Below are 20,610 nucleotides of genomic sequence, written 5' to 3' on the forward strand. Positions count from 1 at the left end.
TGTCCTTTTTTTTTTATGTACTGAATATGATATAATTTTACCCCGTAAAACTACTTTCCATGTTTCCCAGAGCAGTGATGCTGACGACTTTGGAGAGTCATTTATTTCAAGGAAGGATGTCCACTCTCTCTTGAAATAGCTGTCAAATTCTGGATCTTTCAAGAGTGATGTATTAAAACGCCATCTGGTGGGGTGCTTTGGTATTGCAGATGGATTCCATGTGACAGTTACTGGAGAGTGGTCACTAATAATGATCGGATGTATTTTAGTTTCTAAGATATTAGGTAGGATTGAATTACTGGTTAGAAAGAAATCAAGGCGGGAGTAGGTTTGGTGGACATTAGAATAAAAGGTGTATTCTCTGGCGAGTGGGTGTTGTAGCCTCCAACCATCACCAAGACCAAAATCACTCATGAACTGTTTTATTGTTTTAGAGGACTGCCAAGGTTTTCCTGTATGTTTTGACCTGTCAAATGATGGATTGATTACAGTGTTATAGTCTCCCCCTATAATTATTGGACCGTTGGAAATGTTTGAAAGAGAGGAAAAGAAATTTGCAAAGAAGGCGGAATCATCAGAGTTTGGTCCATAAATGTTGCCAATTGTAATTGGATTGTTATTGATTGAAATGTTAATAATGATAAAACGGCCTTCAGGATCTGAAATGGTTGTATGGTGGTTAAACTGTATTTTTTTGTTTATTAAGATGCATACTCCTCTTTGTTTTGAATTATAGTGGGAGGAAAAACAGTGGTTAAAATGTGTAGTTTTTAAGCTGTTTTGTGTATATTGCGACAGGTGTGTTTCCTGTATTAGACATATATCTGCTTGTGTATTTTTTAGGTAATTTAAAACTTTATTTTTTTTTGTTTGTGAACCAACTCCACGAATATTCCAAGTTAAGAATTTCAATTGCATGAACCTATAATGTACATTTCATATTTACCTTGTGTGAGTATATAAGTCTGTGTGTATGGATGTGTGTGCATGTGTGTGTATGTGTGTGTGTGTAAATCTATTATACCAAGTGACAAATAAAACAGGGAAAACATAGATACCTAAAACCAGCAACAGAACATATAAACAGTGTGCAAGGCTATTTAGGTGCATTTAGAATACAATGTGCGTGCGTGATGCAATTGGTTTTATTAAAGAATATGAAGATTATGAATTGAATATAAATTGAGCATAAACGGATTGGAAATGTTACATTGCTAGTTTCAATAGTTAGTAAAGCCAGGGAGTAGTGTCTTTGTCTCTAAACAATTGTCCATCAATATATAATTTATCCACTGTGATGATTGCTTTTTTACCTTGATTGATCATTGTCTTACGGATGGGGAAAAGTAGCTTACGTCTGCGGATGATCTCTTGTGGATATTGGTCGTTGAGTCCGTAATGAGTCCCTTTGAGCTGCCGTCCTTGTCGCTGAACCAGTACTTTTTGCTTGAAATGTTCAAATTTGGCGATGATGGGCCGGGAACGGGTGGAGTTGATGGGTTTCTGTCCTAAACGGTGAACGCGATGGAAAGTGATGTGCTCTACAGTCTCTGGTGTAAGTTTGAGCTGGTTAACCATGAAGTCCTTAACAGATTTTTCGGGGTCTTCGGTGGATGATTCGGGAATGCCGGAGAAGATTAGATTGTCTCTCATACTTCGTGACTGTATATCCAGGATAGTTTCTTGCATGGCTTTGTTCTCAGCGATGACGGAGATAAGTTGAGTGTTTACAGTGGAAAGTTTTGCAGTGAGTGTGTCCACGGAGCTTTTCAGTGATTTGTTTTCTTCTGTGAGCGAATCGACTTGTTGTTGACTGTATTCCAGGCTATGGCGGATATTTTGAAATTCTTTGTGCAGTACTTCGATTAGTGAGAGTCTAGAATCCAGGTTAGATAAGCGCTCGTTGATTGATAAAAGTATGTCGGAACAGCAGTTTGTTTCGGTAGGAGTGGATGCTGGTGATGTTGGTGATAACGGTGAATCGGTTGATAAGGGAGAATCCGAAGTGCGTGGTTTTTTGGCTTTGCGTGATCGGCCCATTGTACAAAGTCTGTTGAAGTGATGGTCAATGTAATCCTCCAGTTGGTCCAGGTCCGAATTGAAATCCAGGTTTTTGAATTAGGATGTTACGGATAAGTTAATCTTTTTCTAGCAGCGGCGCGCTGCCATGTTTAATTTTCGCACCCAACGCACACACACACACTACGTCAATACGTCATACGTCATCTCATACGGACTCATAACTTTAACAAACCAAAGAAATAAAGAAAATAAAACAAACTGAAGGCAGATCGATGTCTCGGCACTTCAGGTGTGTAGCTTCAGGCGAACAAAGGCCTGTTTGTTTCGCTGGCCGAGTCTGGGCGTGTTGCCTGGCGAGGCACGCCACGCGCGTGCCGAAGCATCCAGAGGGCAGAGTGGAAGAGCGAGAGAGGGAAGAGTGAAGAGTCTAGAGTGAAGAGTCTAGAGACTGGCGAGCAGGTCGCGTGTCGCTCTTTTGTTGCCTGGGGCGTGGTTCCCCAGGGGGCGTCTCAGGTTTCCCCAGGAACTGCCTTTCTAAACTTAATGTCTAAAGAAAAGAAATCTATTTGCACGTATTATAATCAAATATTTTCCACAATCGAACCTCAATGGTTGAACGGTTGTACTGTTCTAGGCATTTGGTAACAGGAAACAATTGTCACATTATTGGTCAGTATTTTTATACATTTAACCGCATTTCCGACGAGGGCATGTAATACTTATTTCGCCCACTTGGGGGAGCTCAGGTTACATGAGGAAAGCTTGGATTAAATCAAAGATCGTCTCTCCTTAGGAACCGGGGAATATTGTTGATTCATCCTTAAATTCAAGCTGGCGATTAAGAGTATAGTAAAACATTTCTTTGTCATCATTTCTAAAGGGATTTTGTAAGAAAGTATTATGAACAAGCATTGATTACATCAGATGAAGGAGTGTCTTGCTGAAAATAAAAACACTGCACAAGTAACTTCTTTTCAGCACTAATATCAACAACAGATAGCAACAACAGTTAACATAACTACTCAAATAGAGGCAAACATATTCAGGTAACTAAAGATTTAATTAAATTTAATTAGATGCTTTGAGTCTTTTGGAGATTGCAGTCCTTTGTCATCCAAAGTTCAGTGTCTGGAACATGTCACACTTAGGTGAGACAAGGAGCATCCTTTTGATGTGGTAATAAACAAAGAATAAGGTCAGTTTCCACGGAAACGTGTGTGGTGGGGTAAGTTTTGATAGGCTGTTCAGGGAGATGCCAATGGCTGGCTCGTGTCCCTTTGTCAGTTTAACAGTCAGGCCCCGCGTTATCAGCTTCGGAATCAAAATGGTTCCAGTTTTATGGTCGGGCTAGCACTTAGAGAAAGCAACTTTGACCCCTCCCCATCTTCTCTGGGGAGGAGAAAGGAATTTAGGGTAGCTCCACATTCATTCAATATAAAATGCACAAATCCACACTGTTGTTCACTACAGAGAGTACGGTCTAGACCTTTTCTGTTATGAAAAGTGCTTTGAGATAACTGTTGTGATTTGGCGCTATATAAATAAAATTTAATTTTTTTTTTCACAAACAGATGCCAACTCTGCGTGGCCTCCTCGCGTAGTCAGACTGGAGGCTGGTCTATGGTGGTGCAATATAGCAATTCACCACAGACCTAACGCATAGCATTTAGAGGGGCAATGTTGCACATATTGTAAGATACTGAGAAATGGGGAACAGATGATAGCAACACCTTAAGATTTATTTTATTATTAAAATGATGAGTCTGATAAAAACAGGGGAAGCCTGGCTTCCCTTGGCTAATGGGAGAAAACTCCACTGGTAGCCACACCCCCTTTCTGTGTGGTCTGTTCTGCACATGCGCAATACTTATTGCCGCTGGAATGTGTACTACGCATGTGTAAATATTGTAGTTGACCCCTTGATTTAATTATTTTTATTAACAACACAAAATTATACAAATACACTTTATCAGTGAGTCATAGCATTTGCAGACTGAAATTAAAATGACACTTTCTTGCTCAATTTGTTCGTGTTTCCACAAGCTACAGTCCCCTCCAAAAGTATTGGAAAGATAAATTCCTTCTGTTTTTGTTGTTCACTGAAGACATTTGGGTTTAAGATCACATTTAATATTTGGTGGCAGAACCCTTGCTTGCAATAACTGCCTCAAGCCTGCGACCTATCGACATCACCAAACTGTTGCATTCTTTATTTGTGATGCTATTCCAGGCTTTTACCGCAGCTTCTTACAGTTCTTCTTTGTTTCGGGGTGTTTCTCCCTTCAGTCTCCTCTTAAGGAGGTGAAATGCATGCTCTGCTGGGTTAAGGTCAGCCGATTGACTTCCACTATTGTCACAAAGGTCTGAAAACATTTTTAAACCTAAACTTCTATCTTGGTATGGTGAAGGATCTTTAGAGAAACAATTAGTTTCAACGGAAGAGGCTCTGCAACTCTTGTGGATAAGGTAGGTAGGTTTATTGGCAAAATATAACAGGTTAAAGAGTGAAATTGAGTTTTGTAACTCCCTTTTGCTACATAACAGACAATATACATTTATACAGAATCAATAATAAAAATGGTAAACAGAAATAAAACTATAATCAATTGAGCAGTGCTGAGGATGAATTAGAGTTTAAGAGTCTGATAGTTTGGGGGAACAAGCTGCTCTGCAGTCTGGTGGTGTGGCAGCAGAAACTTCTATATCTCTTCCCAGAATGCAGCAGGGTGAACAGGCTGTGGCTGGGTGGGTGCTGTCCTTTAGTATCCTTTGGGCTCTGCAGGCACCTCACCTCACCGATATGACTGATGTTCAGGAGATGGGTACCAATGATCTTCTGAACAGTTTGAATCACCCGCTGCAGAGCCTCCGGTCCTGGGCCGTGCACATCCCATGTTAGTGATGTTTCCAGTCAGGATGCTTTCTACAGGAACTTGGCGCGGGAATTTGGCCTTCTTAAGCTTTCTCAAGAAATCCAGTTGTTTCTGAGCTTTCTTCACCAGCGTGAAGATGTGAGACGACCATGTCAGGTTCTCTGTGATGCTGATTCCCAGGAACCTGAAACTGTTCACCTGCTGCACCTCAGCTCCACTGATGTAGACAGGAGTGTGTGTCTTTATCTCCTTCTTCCTGAAATCAACGATCAGCTCCTTAGTTTGAGCAGTTGGTTGTTCTCTGAGCACCACCAGCAAGATTATGAATTTCCTCCCATCGATGTTTGAAATCCGGCCGATGATGGTGGTGTCACCTGCAAACTTCACAACAGTTCTCTCCATGTTGGGGGATAAAGTCATGGGTGTACAGCGTGAACAGGAGGGGCTGAGCACACAGCCCTGGGGGCTCCGGTGTTGAGCACTAGAGTGGAGGAGGTGAGTCTGCCAATCTGAACTGACTGGGGTCTGTTTCTGAGGAAGTCCAGTATCCAGCTGCAGAGTGTTGTATTTAAACCAGAGTGCTGAGTTTGCCGATAAGTTTCATGGGGAGATCGTGTTGAATACTGAGCTGAAATCCACAAACAGCATTCTGATGTAGGTGTTGTTTTTCTCAAGGTGTGTGAGGGCTGAGTGGAGGGCAGTGGAGATGACGTCCTCTGTGGATCTGTTGGTCTGAAAGCAAACTGGTGTGGGTCCAGGCTGGCTGGGATGTTGGTCTTTATGTGCTGAAGAACCAGTTTCTCAAAGCACTTCATCAGAATGGGGTGAGTGCCACAGCGGTAGTCATTCAGAGTAGACACTGCAGACTTTTTAGGTACAGGAACGATGGTGGCTGTCTTGAAGCCTGAAGGAACCCTCTCCGGAGACAGTGAGATGTTGAAAATGTCAGTAATATCAACTAGCTGATGTAACTAGCTCAGGTTTTTAGTACACGGCCAGGAATGTTCAGGCTCATCTGATTTATCATATTCACTGATTGTCAATTTTATTTCTATAGCACATATAAAACAGTTGACCTAAGTGCTGAACAGGGTCGATGACAAGTATCAAAATTACTACAACCAAAGTGAAACAAAACAACAACACTTTAAAACATCAGAAAAGAGGTTAACGAAGGTTAAACACTATTGTAAATAGGTGAGTCTTCAGCAGCGATTTAAACGTTTGAAGGGTCTGTGCAGCTTTAATATGCATGGGGAGTTTGTTCCATAGGATGGGGGCACCCACTGCAAAGGCTCGGTCGTCCTTATTTTTAAGCTTTGATTTTGGGACATCCAGGAGCAGCTGATTTGTTGACCTCCAGTGTTCTTACTGGAGAATGGTGGCGTAAGAGATCAGCTAGATAAGGGTGCGCCAGACCATTTAAGGCCTTAAAAACAAGCTATAAAATCTTAATCTATCCTATAACAGACAGGTAGCCAGTGGAGGGAGGCCAAGACAAGCGTTATGTGTTCACACTTTTTTGTTTTTGTTGAAAGGCGAGCAGCTGCATTTTGGACTAACTGGAGGCGATTTAAAGATTTCTGATTTAGACCCATGTATAATGAATTACAGTAATAAAAGCATGGATGACTTTTTCAAGGTCTTTGGGAGAAAGATATGCCTTTATTTTAGCTAGAAGTCTTAACTGGAGAAGTTGGTCTTGACGACTGCACTGATTTGCTTACTGAACGTTAATGAGCTGTCAAAAATAACACCAAGATTTTTAATCGAGGATCAATTTTGGGAGGCTAAGGGGCCCAAAGTGCCAGGAGGGTCACCCAGTATGTCTAAACGTCCACATGTGGTGATCTCTGTTTTATTTTCATTCAGAGTGAGGAAGTTTAACTCCATCCAGGTTTTTACCTCCTTTAAGCAGTCTAACAATGGTTGCACAGACTCTTTGGTTATGGATTTCATAGGCAAGTAGATTTGGACATCATCAGCAAAACAGTGATAGGAGATGTTATGTTTCTGGAAAATGGAACCCAGTGGCAGCATATACAGTGAAAAGAGGATAGGGCCCAAAATAGAGCCTTGAGGGACCCCGCAGGTGAGAGGAGCAGCTGACAAGTGTTCAGCCAAATGAACAGAGAAGCTCCTATCAGTCAGGTGTGACTGAAACTATTTCAAGGCAATACCTTTGATACCTACACAGTGTTCAAGGCGAAATAAAAGGATTGTGTGATCCACAGTGTCAAAGGCGGCAGTCAGGTCTAGAAGCACCAGAACAGCAGAGTTGCCGGAGTCCACCATTAAAAGGAGATCATTAAAAACCCTTAAAAGTGCTGTTTCTGTACTATGACGTGGTTTAAAGCCAGACTGGAACTTCCCCTGGATGCCATGGTTGTCGAGGAATGTTTGTAATTGGTTCAGGACTATTCTTTCCAACACTTTTGAGAGAAAAGGTAGTTTGGAAATAGGCCTGAAGTTAGAGAAAACGTCATGATCCAGATCAGATTAAACCAGGCTGCACTACAGCAGCTGGGACACACCATGTGCTCAGACATGTATTTATTAAAATAAGAATGCTGGACCCAACAGTATTAAAAACGTCCTTTAGAAGACAAGAGGGATATCTGAGGGACAATTTGTAGGCCGCAGACTCTGAACTATCTTAGATGGTGAGGAGAGTGATACAGGCTCAAACTGCTTAAAAACAGCTAAGTATATAGGAGGAAATGAAGGGTCTATGGCAGAGGAGGTTGGTAAAGATCTAAGCACATAAATCTTTCCAAAAAAAAATGTTTTAAAAATCTTCGCATAATGTAAGTGTGGGCACAATTTGAGCTGCATTAAGAAGGGAGTTTAGATTTGTGAAAAGAACCTGGGGCCTATGATTATTGTTGGAGACAATGTTGGATATAAATTTAGTTTTAGCAATTTTTACAGCTCTCTGATAGCTTGCAAGGCAGTCTCTTAGAATTTCTAGGGAGACAGTCTTTGTCTATTTTATTATTTATTTAATTATGTAGTGATTTGTCACCGGGCCAGACAGGGGGCACAAACAGACAGCATGGAGAAAGGACAAGACCTGTAAGAGAAGGGGGGAAGGGGGATGGAAGGTGGGGACAACAGGGAAAAGCAGTGGGAAACACCAATTGCAGAAAGCAACGAAACCTGCAGTAGAACTGGGAGGGGGGCTTGGGGAGGAGGAAAACAACAACAACAAACAAACACAAACAAACAATAAAAAAAATTAAAAAATAGTAAAAGACAACCAGCCGAACAGCACATTAAATAAGCAACACAGCACAGCCACGAGAGCTGGAATAATAGCAATTAATTTAAATAAGTAACTGAAAGAAAAGCGTCAGGAATAATTCTACCAGGGACAACCTAAATTTGTTTGTGTCTATGTGTGAGACTGTGTGCCTGTGGGTGAGTGTGTGTGTGTGTGTGTGTGTGTGTGTGTACATGTGTGTGCACATAAGCCTGTTAAAAAATAGTTGTTAGTAAGAGTGGGACGCCACGACTGTGCCACACTTACCCCAGCAACAGGTAGGCAAGAACCCCAGTAGCCAATAGGGGTGGGAGAAAGAAAAAGAATAAATCAATCAAAAAAAAAACTCCCAGGTGCACCGTGATGCAGAGACCCAAATGCCAGTTGACAACATCATGCCGACCGAACGCAAGAAGCGTAACCCGCGGAAGAGCAGCACCCTGACTGACCGCGGCGCGCACACAACATAGACCAGTGCTCTCCCGTGCCAGCCAACATCCGCCATGCCCAGCACGCCCTCCGGCCGCCGTGCAACTTTTAATCAGCTGGGTGTAAGTGGGCTGAAGAAGCAATATGGTCTGATTAACCAAAATGCGGATGGAGGAGGGCTTTGTAGCTGCCAGGAAGACTGGTGTAGACGTGGTCCAGCATGTTGGTTCCTGTGGTGGGGATGTAGACATCAACCCCTGTACGCATCCTCCATCATATATTGAGCATCTTCATTGATTGCCCCCCACAACACCAGGTCAGACACCTGATAAATCCACTGTGCGCTGCTGCTGCTGCTACAGCTAGCCTCAGATTGTGCTGTGCTCCAAATGGGTGCGCTGCAAACATTAGCCTCCTCCGGTCTCTGGTTTGCTTGCTCCTAATCTTCCACAACTTCTTCACCCTGATCACCTTTTTGAACAGATGGTACGTCTCAATAAAAACTCCTCCCTCTCCTCTTCTTCTCTGTTTTGAGTCTGTTTACTACAACAACTTCTCTCTCTCATTTGAACCATAACTATTGCCACAGTCTACTTGATACAGTACTTGGTTATTAGATGACTAACGTTATGGGTGGGTTGTCACATGCTTTCCCCACTGGTGGCTTGACCAATGTTATAAATAAAAAAAATAAACATCAGCGTGCATTTTATTGGTTATACATGGTGTCAATATCTGAAATGTAAACATTATCTCTTGGGCCCCAAGTGTGCATGAGGGCATGGACTCCACTACCCTCCCTGCAGAGCACTTACCATCACAGGGTCCACAGAAGAGCTGCCTCAATTATCAAGGATCCCACCCACCCCCAACGTGAACTGTTCACACTTCTACCCTCGGGTCAGAGGTATAGAAGTGTGAAATTTAGGACTTCAAGACTAAAGAACTCTTTCTTCCCCACTGCCATCAGACTTCTAAACAGTTAATAGGTGTATGGATTCCATAATGATGTCCATGTTTACATTGTACCATGCACATGTTAATGCACATGTACGGTTATTGCACATCTGCACACTGTTCCATGCACAGTTTCCACATGTATGTAATTCATCCGCCTGCACAATTGTACAGTATATAGCCTACTGCAGCCTGTTTTTCACACAACTGCTGCGTTATGCTGTTTATATATATATATATTTTTTTTTTTTTACATCTGATGCTTACATTTTTAGATGTGAAAATTTAAAACTATAGTATTTTTATTGTATTTTTATTCATACATATATTAATTTTTATTGTAGGCTTTCGATGTGGACAGCAAAGAATTTCAGTGTACAGGGAAACTTGAACATCTGACAATAAACACTTTGAATCTTGAAATGGGTGAATGTGATTTAGTGTAAAGCGCTTTGAGTGGTTGCAAAGACTAGAAAGGCAGACAGACCATTTACATTATGTGGTTTTATATGAAGTTAGGAGCTGGACCTGGTACACAGACAGTAGACATCTTCATATCTCATTCCCAGAAAGAAAGCAAATAACTGAAACAAGCTTGAACCTCAGCTTTTAAGAGCACAGATAGTTTCTTTTGTCCTTCTATGACAGCTTGGCACATCATGACCTGATGCAGACAGTTACCCTGTGTGCCTAAAGAAGTGCATCTGAGACAATAGCATTCAACATGATGTGTTATGCCCCGTGTCCCTGCTCTGTGATAGGACGAGCCCAGAGCCACAGTGGAAGAAAGGGAGGAGCCTGCTCAGGTCCCACACCTAGATGAGTTTGTGGCCCCAGCTCCTCCCCCCTCCTACTTCTCCACTTTCTACTCATACACACCACGCCTGGCTCACCGGTAACCCCCCCCCGCCCCTCCCCCGCACACAGTTTCTCTCAGTGTTCTGTGCATTTGGATTAACACATGACTTCAGTCCTATGTGTCACTTTAGCTTGGTGGAACATGATAACTCGCTTGCTTTGTTGTTTGACCTGTGCGTTTCAGGATGCTTGGGGACAGCGTGATCCCTCTCCCTCATATCTACGGGGATCGCATTAAAGGGGTGGAGGTCTTGTGTCCGTTAGAGCCCCCACCTCCATATGAGGCTGTTGCAGGAAGCACCACTGAAGCAGTCACACAGGTACTGTCCAAATATTTCAATTCAATTTCAATTCAATTTTATTTATATAGCGCCAAATCACAACAACAGTTATCTCACAGCGCTTTTCATAAAAGAGCAGGTCTAGACCGTACTCTATGATGCTATTTACAGAAGCCCAACAGTTCCCACCAAGAGCAGCAGTAGGCGACAGAGGCAAGGAAAAACTTCCTTTTAAGCGGCAGAAACCTCGAGCAGAACCATGGCTCAGGGTGGGCGGCCATCTGCCTCGACCAGTTGGGGTGAGAGAGAGAGAGAGAGAGAGAGAAAAGAGGGATGGATGGAGAGAGGGGAGGGAGGCAGCCTACACAATATACACACAGAGGTACAGACAGTAAAGGTGATGTTGCTATAGACTAAATGAAAAATTGTACAGATATTTATAGTAGTGTTAATGATAACAGTCGTAATGTTAATGATTATACTAACAATAATAACAATAAGACTAGCAACAATAGTTGTTGCAGCAGAGGGTGTCGAGCAGGAACACGGGGGCAGCAGGTGACCCGCAGCCACAGATCCAGACTCCACAGCTCCAGAGCCAGAAAACCTGCAGGAAGTGATAGGAGAGAGGAGAGAGACGAGAAAGCACAAGACTACCAGAAAGGGGAGAAGTTGTGTTAGTAACATGCAATAATGGGATGAGGTTGCATACAGAGGAAGAGAAAGTAGAGGAGAGAGGATCTCAGTGCATCATGGGAAATCCCCCGGCAGTCTAGGCCTATAGCAGCATAACTAAGGGATGGTTCAGGACTCACCTGAGCCAGCCCTAACTATAAGCTTTATCAAAGAGGAAAGTCTTAAGCCTACTCTTAAATGTGGAGATGGTGTCTGCCTCCTGAACCCAAACTGGAACCTGGTTCCACAGGAGAGGAGCTTGATAGCTGAACGCTCTGGCTCCTAGTCTACTTTTGGAGACTCTAGGAACACAAGTAACCCTGCATTCTGGGAGCGCAGTGCTCTGGTGGGGTAGTAAGGTACTATGAGCTCTTTAAGATAAGATGGTGCCTGACCATTAAGAGCTTTGTAGGTAAGAAGAATGATTTTAAATTCTATTCTGGATTTTACTGGAAGCCAATGCAAAGAAGCTAAAACAGGAGAAATGTGATCTCTTTTCCTGGTTCCTGTCAGAACACGTGCTGCAGCATTCTGGATCAGCTGAAGAGTCTTAATGGACTTTTTCGAGCAGCCTGATAATAAGGAATTGCAGTAATCCAGCCTAGAAGTAACAAATGCATGGACTAGTTTAGCTGCATCATTTTTAGACAGGATGTTCCTAAATTACGCAATATTACGTAGGTGAAAAAAGGCGGTCCTTGAAATTTGCTTAATGTGAGACTTAAACGACATGTCCTGATCAAAGATAACTCCAAGATTCCTCACAGTGGTGCTGGAGGCCAGGGCGATGCCATCAAGGGAAACTATATCTTTAGATAATGCGTCACGGAGGTGCTTAGGCCCCAGAACAATAACTTCAGTTTTATCTGAGTTTAACATTACAAAATTACAGGTCATCCAGGTTTTACCATCCTGAAGGCACATTTGAAGTTTAGCTAACTGATGAGTTTCATCTGGCTTGATCGATAGATATAACTGAGTATCATCTGCATAACAATGAAAGCTTATGGAATATTTCCTGATAATATTGCCTAAAGGAAGCATATATAAAGTGAAGAGGATTGGTCCAAGGACAGATCCTTGAGGAACTCCATGAGTAACTTTGGCATGCATGGAGGACTCATGTTTATCATTAAAGAAGCTCAAGAAGTCGTAACTACTGAGAGCTATGGGAATACTTGGCTCAATAGAGCTGTGACTCTGTCAGCCTGGCTACAGTGCCGAGTATTACGCTGCTCTCGCATTACGGAGGGCCTTCCTCTAAGTTTTAAGACTATCTTGCCTAATTAAACGAGAATTTTCCAGTTTGGTGGAACGCCAATTCCTCTCAAGTTTCCGCGATATTTGCTTTAATTTGCGAGTTTCAGTATTATACCATGGAGCTAACCGTCTTTGTTTCATTATTTTATTTTTTAGAGGGGCTACAGAGTCGAGTGTCATTCACAGTGAGCCTGCAGCACTATCAACAAGATGATGGATTTGGGAGGGACTGAAATTAGCATAGGAGTACTCCGTTACTTTGTGACTTGATAATGTATTTAGAGCTGATGGAATCGCATCCTTTAATTTAGCTACAGCGCTATCAGACAGACATCTTGTAGTTCAGCAATACAAACTCAAAAGTTATCAAACAGTGGTCGGATAAAGAGGGATTCTGTGGCAACACTATTAAATGTTCAATATCAATATCATACACCAAAACAAAGTCAAGGGTGTGGTTAAAACAGTGAGTCGGTTCATGAACACTCTGAGAGAAGCCGATGGAATCTAACAAAGAGATAAACGCAGTACTGAAGCTGTCATTCTCAACATCCACATGAATATTAAAATCCCCTACAATCACTACAATCTTTGTCCGTTTTAAGGACTAAAGTTGACAAAAACTCTGCAAATTCAGATAAGAATTCAGAGTACGGGCCAGGTGCTCGGTACACTATAACAAAAAGAATTGGTTGCAGTGATTTCCAACTTGGGTGCGAAAGACTAAGAACAAGGCTTTCAAATGAGTTATAGTTTAGTTTAGGTTTAGAGCTGATTAGTAGGCTAGAGTCAAAGATAGCTGCAACTCCACCTCCTCGGCCTGTGCCTCAAGGAATGTGAGTATTAATATGACTGGGAGGGGTGGATTCATTTAGGCTAACATATTCTCCATCACCCAGCCAGGTTTCAATAAGACCAAATAAATCAATATCATAATCTGATATTAGTTCATTTACTAGTACACCTTTAGAAGAGAGAGATCTGATGTTTAAGAGTCCACATTTAACTCTCCTATTCGTTTGCACTATTGCTCTTGTGGTTTTAATTTTTATGAGGTTTTTATGTACAGCTCCTCTTCTGTTTACCTTTTTAAATAATTTCGATGTTCGGGGGACAGACACCGTCACTATAGGATTTTCACTAAGTAACTCCTGAAATGGAGGAGCAGAGAAGTGTGTTAAACTGCGACTCTGCCTCCTGGTCTCAACTCTGGGTTGTCATGGATTTGGTCCACTAATAAACTTGGCCAGATTTCTAGAAATGAGAGCTGCTCCTTCCCAAGTGGGATGGATGCCGTCTCTCCGGATCAGACCAGGTCTTCCCCAGAAAGTCTGCCAATGATCAACAAAGCCCACATCGTTTGCTGGACACCACCTCAACAACCAGCGGCGGAATGACGACATGCGGCTATACATGTCATCACTGGTCAGATTTGGCAGGGGTCCAGAGAAAACTACGGTTTCCGACATTGTTTTTGCATATGTACACACCGACTCAACATTAATCTTAGTGACCTACGATTGGCGTAACCGGGAGTCATTACCGCCGACGTGAGTGACAATCTTACTGTATTTACGTTTATCCTTAGCCAGCAGTTTCAAATAAGACTCAATGTCGCCCGCTCTGGCCCCAGGGATGCACTTAACTATGGCCGCTGGCTTCGCAAACTTCACGTTTCTCAAAATGGAGCTGCCAATGATCAGAGTTGGTTTCTCAGCGGGTGTGTTGCTGAGTGGGGAAAATCTGTTAGAGACGTGAACAGGTTGATGGTGCCCCGTGGACTTTGAATGCTTTTGACTATTCCTCCTTCGGACAGTCACCCAGCCCCCCCCCTTTCCTGGCTGCACAGGGGATGCCGGGCGACGGCTACCACAGGCTAACTCAGGACCGAGCAGGATATACAATAAACTAATTAATTAATAAATTATTACTAAATAACAACTCAGCATTTTTTGACAAATTGATATAACTACACCAGTGTGATGGTTTATTTCAGGAGACAGAGATTCCCATGACAGAGTTGACTATGAACCCAACTACCTCTACACCAGGAGCCTGTGTTCAAGGTAGGACACGAATGAAACGTTTGAAATGAATAGGCCTACTATTGTGTAAATTAAAACTAGTCTATTATAGGCTTAAAACCTTTCTGAATAAACAAACATCCTTCTGCCATGTGAGTCGCCATTTCTCATTTCTCTTCTTTATGTGTGTATGCAAGGTTCAGAGTTTACTGACAGGACGCACATTTTCCCATCAAGTTGTTTTTTTTAAATCATTTGCATGTAAAGGCAGGCGACCCAAAACTTTAAACATCTATGGGAATGTGTGACACATTTCTCTGGACCAAAACATTTGGACTGGAGCATCCCTCCGTATTCTGTCAGTCTGTGTTTGAGTAAAAATTAATATTAGACACTGCCTTTTGTTCTAATAGCCCATGTCTATCTGTATTTGGTCTTAGACACGAGTGCCCTAATAGGACTGGCATCTCCAAGCGTCCTTCTGCAGGCCAAGCCCAAGCCTCCTCAGCAGCAGCCTCCTCAGCAGCAGCAGCAACAAGCTCCAGCACTGACCCCCTGGAGGACAGCAAAGATCTACCGCTCCAACAGTGACCCAGTGTTGATGGACCTTGCTGCTAAAGGTTGGCTTTTTTTGCTCATGTGGAACTATGCTATCTTTGGAATTGGTACACCAGTGTGCGATATCAGACAATTGTGACACACCAATCACAATTTAGCTTACAGATATAATCAGCACATAAATAAACAATTTAATTCAAAAAGTCATCATTATCAAGTCATCTATCAAAACTCTACAGTCAGCCTATGAGATTTAGTCAGTGCAGTATCTAAAAGCCAAGTGTGGGTCCTAAATGCTCCAAATGTATTCAAATAAAATGTGGCGCTCCATTTGTGTATTATGTGTATTTAAATAAATTCTAATGGACTTAATGGGCCCTATTTTAGTGCATGGACCAGTGAAACATGGTCGTTATTGGTCGCACAGTCTGTGGGGGCATCTCCACCTGCTGTTTTAGTGCATGTACAGTACCAGTCAAAAGTTTGGATATACCTTCCCATTCACTTGAATTAGAGTGTGCATCCAAACTTTTGACTGGTACTGTATGTGCAAGAGGGCTGCATGCGGTGGATTGTAGAGGGTGGTGATAAATACATACATACTCTCCCAGCCAGTCACATCACCCTAAGCCAATATCAGTGAAGCATGACAACAATAACTCAACAAATAGAGAGAGTTTATCCTGGAAATCATGTCGTAAACATTCAGCACCACAAATTAATCAGTTAATTAATACAATGATTAAATTGTAAGACTGTCAATCATAATTCTACTGTATCTCACGTTGTGGGATAGTCACATGACAAATGATGAGATACAGCAGTATTTCACTATAATCAAGAAAAAACATTTTTCTAAAATAATAATTAGCTCCTCCCACATGCAGTAAACAGATTTCTGACGGAACCCTCTGATGTGTGTGTAGGTGTTTGTGGTTATTCTGTAGCTGCTGGTGTCGTTAGCACATGATTTAATGAAGGTTGCCTTTTTACGGCAATGAAAAAGCAATAACAAATATCTTCATTTTTTTTTCATCTGGTAAATTGATCCACTAGCACTCTGTTTCACACTAGGAGCACTTGTATATGGATATATGGATAATTGAAGAACGTGAACCATCTTCTTCCCCTCTGATGTCTGCTGTAGTGCAGCACAGCAGCGACGCTCCCCTCGCACTGTCTCCTCAGACCACAGATTCTTCCACCCAGACCTCCCAGCCCACGCTGGCCCCCCACACTCATGGGCATGTCACACTGCGACGGGGCAACGACAGCAGGACGCCGTGCCGGCCTCGGCCCTCCTCCATGGTGGACTACCAGAGCTACCGACACACACAGCAGCTGGTCAGGAAAATCCTGGAGCAGCCAGCAACCCAGGGCCTGGCCCCCGAGGTCCAGGAGCTGGTGGACAGCATAAGAAATGTCCTGCAGTCAGATCAGGAGCACATGGAGGAGGCTGTACGCTGTGCTAGTTACATAGAACAGGTTGGAGTTCATATGGAAACATTTAAAGCATCTGATACAAAAATCATTGTTGGAGAGTTTTCTGATTTAGGATTTGGTAACCTATAAATTTTCGGGGTTATAGTCCAATAATAGAAAAAAGATGCACACATCACAACAACAGTTATCTCAGAGCAATGAAAATGAAGACCCGCCTTGATGGAAGGACTGACAGATTACATTCTCATTTGCATTGTGTCCCTTGGAAAGCTGCTTGTAAATGAAAATGCAGTGCAAAAGACTAAGGGCACTGTTTCACTTATTGCATTTGAATAAGGTCTGCTGTCCAGCAGAGTAAGTCTTTGAAAATGAATTGTCAAATGCTGTTTCCATTTTCATTTTAATATGGTCCTTGAATGCCCACACAAGTACGTGAAAATGAAAATTGGATGATTGCATTTTTATTTTAATTTTTACCTAAATAACACATACATATTTGGAAAATGATGTTATTGTGGGATTACATTATCAAGTTTACATGATGATTTGAAATTAGTTAGTAAAAACATGCTCAAACTGTCCCGATCATTGATCATGCTCATGTTTTTGGTGAACTGATCATGTCCGTTTGTCAGGGTGAACTCATGCTAGGGCTGGGCAATAAGACAAAAATGATAATGATCGCGATATAATTTCCCAACAATATAACAAATGTTCAGTAAATATTTTAATTCATTTAAATAATGAATGAATTAGCACTTAATTTTTCTATTAAGATATTTAATTTGTTAAGGGATAAGGGACTCAAAACAAGATTTTACTTAATTTTACTCGTGGATATATGTTGTTCTATGTTATTACATAAATGTGGCCCATATCAGGCTTCAGTGTGAACTGTCCATGTCACGTTTGCTGGACACCACCTCAACAACCAGCGGCGGAATGACGACATGCGGCTATACATGTCATCACTGGTCAGATTTGGCAGGGGTCCAGAGAAAACTACGGTGTCCGACATTGTTTTTGCATATGTACACACCGACTCAAGTGACAATATTAAAATGATAAACTTAAATGTAAACTTAGAAAATAAAAAGTAATGCCACAATAATGTTAGAATTTTGTGTGTTATTTGGGTAAGATTTTAAATGCAATAATCCAGTTAGCATTTTAATTTCCACAGACCTGTATTGGCATTCTTTTACCATATTAAAATGAAAATGGATATGCTGTTTTCAAAGTCATACCGTGCTGTATGGTGGACAATATCCAAATGTTCATGTGTCACACAGAAAGGATTGTGTTCCTGCCAAACTCGGTCAGCCTAAAGTTCACCTAACGTCAAATTGACCTAAACATTTCCCGGCTTTGTTTGCTTTATCTGCAGTATGTTTCTGCCAAACAGCTGTATATACCATTTTCATAATTTGCCTCATTTATATGGTATTTCCTTTTCTAACAAAACACAAGTTCAATTCTGGTGAGTCTCTTGTCACTCTCCTGAAATGGAATGTTTTGCACAGAAATCATAACTGGTATAAACTATACTTTAGCTTAATATGTATAATAAAATATACATAAGCTTATTAAATATACACTAATGCACAGGTTTCCTAAATGTCTAGCTGGCATCAAGCCACCACAACTTCCAAAATAATCAAATCAAAATTAATAAATTATATTTTTGTTCTGTGTGTCATGAACATTTGTTTACTGTTTGCTTTCAGGTGTTTACTGAGTCAGAGAAGGGTTCCTGCCAGCCTAAACCTCCCCAGCTGCAGCCGGCAGGCAGTTCCTCCCATACGTTCCCTCGCCCTCTTAGGAGAAGGCCTGGTCTGCTGCACCTACAGAGCTGTGGGGACCTCAGCTCCTTCACCTGTGCTCCGCTCGAGTCTCCGGAACATCCAGGAAACAGCAGAAAAGTGGAGTTTAGGGCGGGCCCTAGGGCAGGTTCAAGGGCAGGGTACCGTCCGAATTATCCTGAACGCCCTCACAGTCTGATTGGAGTCTTTAGAGAGACAGTGCTTTGAGGGAAAACCGGTGGTATTAAAATATGTTGGATGGCAACACAGCTGGATGCTGCCTTATCTGTTGTTAAACTTGGAGGGGAAATAATCCAACTACTGAGGTGGATCTCTGTGTGTGTGTGTGTGTGTGCACTTACCAACCTATCTAACAGTGGACCTCGACGTCGTTACACACCCACTAAGAGGGGACTAAAAAGTGAACAGGGGACATTTTTTAGGTCCCCTGTTGGACATGCTTTAAATCATGATAAAATCATGTCTAAAACCATCTGGTAAATTTTTTAAACTATTGTCAAGAGGGGACCTGCAGGTGTGTGAGTGTTTAAGTCCATACTCAGCAGTGCCTCTAGTGGATCAAGCAAAGATTTTAACGACTCATTCACACACGTCGTTCTTAACACTCCCCTATAGAGTGAATGGCTTGCAGCCCCAGGGAGTCTATCAGACTGTAGAGGGGCTATTATACAAGCTACTCAGTAAAGAAAGCTGTCACTTGAAACACAATTTCTTAATTTTTTCTAACAAAATATACAGGCTGAGTTTTAGTGGATGTCTTGTGTTTTAAGATCAACATGTATTAAAATAAAGGGCTACACTGAAGGCCTGGAGAGTAAAATGGATTTTAGATTCCAAAAAAAGGAACAAAAATAGAAAAACAACCAGAGTTGAATTATAAATTAAATGATTAGAGGTAAGATACTTTCTATTCAGTTTTAATTAATTGTTAAAAAGTATTTCACATCAGACTTTGACTACAGCTTTAAACTTGTTCAGTCCTAAAACACTAAACTGACCAGTTTATGTCAATACATTTTGTCATCATATCTATGTGCTTAGTCTACACTTACAGAAATGCATTTTATTTATTGATTTGAATTACAGAAAAAGGGACCACACTTGTACTGTGTGGAACGACAGGAGTCCACTGTTCTCTTGTACATGATGACACAAGTTCCCTCTTAGATAGCATGGAGCGATAATCACACTCCAACTTGTGAGAAAAAAATAAATAAGCAAATTTAATCATACTTATGAGAAGAAACTAACTACAGAGTGTTAGTTAGAAAGTTATTTTCAACAAAATACAAAGGTTGAGTTTTAGTGAAATTCCTAAATTGTTTCAAGCTTCAGACTACTAAAATGATAGACTACCCAGTAGACAGCAGAATGAGTATTTTAAAAGCACAAAAAGTGAAAGTAAAAACAAAATGAATACAAAGGTCAGCTGCAAGATCTCTTCATTTTTAATCAATGGATTTAATGCTGTTAATTATCATGATACATGACCAGTGTTTGTATGTGTCCTAAATCTATATTTAGGAAGTTGTTGCTCGCAAACACATTGACAACAGACCTGTCTGTCAATTGAATAGTTAGTTTCCTAAACACCGCTGCACAAATCTATCCAACACAATGTTGTCAATGTCGGAGACCCACCTTCAAAAAAGTTATCAGCAAGCATGTAAGGAGCCTAGCTAATAAGGATAGCTATGTTAGTTTTGAATACAGCTGTCAAAGTTAGAACGCTGTGCATAACTGGTAGTCAGTAGGTGTGGCCGAGATGAGCTACTTTTGTACAGTTGAAATCACATCATGTCGAAACTAAAGTGTGAAATGTTGAAAAGGTTAGTTTAGCTACAAATGAACAAGTTCATATGTGCGTGTTTAGGTTTTATGATGTGGAAATTAAGGGGCTAAATGAAGCCTGTCTCTGAAAAATTTAAATTCTTTCTAAAATGCTTCGGCAGTACATTTGTTCTTAGCCTTAGAGAAAGGTCCACAGAGACATTCAGACACACTACAAATAATATGAAATAAGCAAAATGGACAATTCGAAAATTATAATCTAAACCAAATATATAAGCTGTAGTGTTGTTGTTTTTGTTTTTTAGAAAAGTGTCACCAGCAATGTTCTCATTGTAGCTTTTTGAAATGTGGGGT

General features: G+C 41.5%; 1 protein-coding gene across 1 annotated transcript; it reads left to right on the forward strand.

Annotated features, from left to right (window-relative positions):
* The first annotated feature begins 8,748 nt into the window (after window positions 1–8,748).
* Window positions 8,749–18,873, forward strand: LOC119891069 (protein FAM189A2-like). Its single transcript, XM_038702399.1, has 7 exons — window positions 8,749–8,808; window positions 10,305–10,438; window positions 10,586–10,721; window positions 14,614–14,683; window positions 15,082–15,261; window positions 16,347–16,684; window positions 18,370–18,873. The coding sequence occupies exons 1-7, from the start codon at window positions 8,749–8,751 to the stop codon at window positions 18,670–18,672; spliced, it is 1,221 nt and encodes a 406-aa protein (XP_038558327.1). The 3' UTR covers window positions 18,673–18,873.
* The last annotated feature ends 1,737 nt before the right edge of the window (window positions 18,874–20,610 follow it).

This window comes from Micropterus salmoides, unplaced genomic scaffold (assembly GCF_014851395.1).
Source record: "Micropterus salmoides isolate LMB-PRFRI ecotype aquatic unplaced genomic scaffold, ASM1485139v1 Ms_hic_scaffold_694, whole genome shotgun sequence".
NCBI lineage: Eukaryota > Metazoa > Chordata > Actinopteri > Centrarchiformes > Centrarchidae > Micropterus > Micropterus salmoides.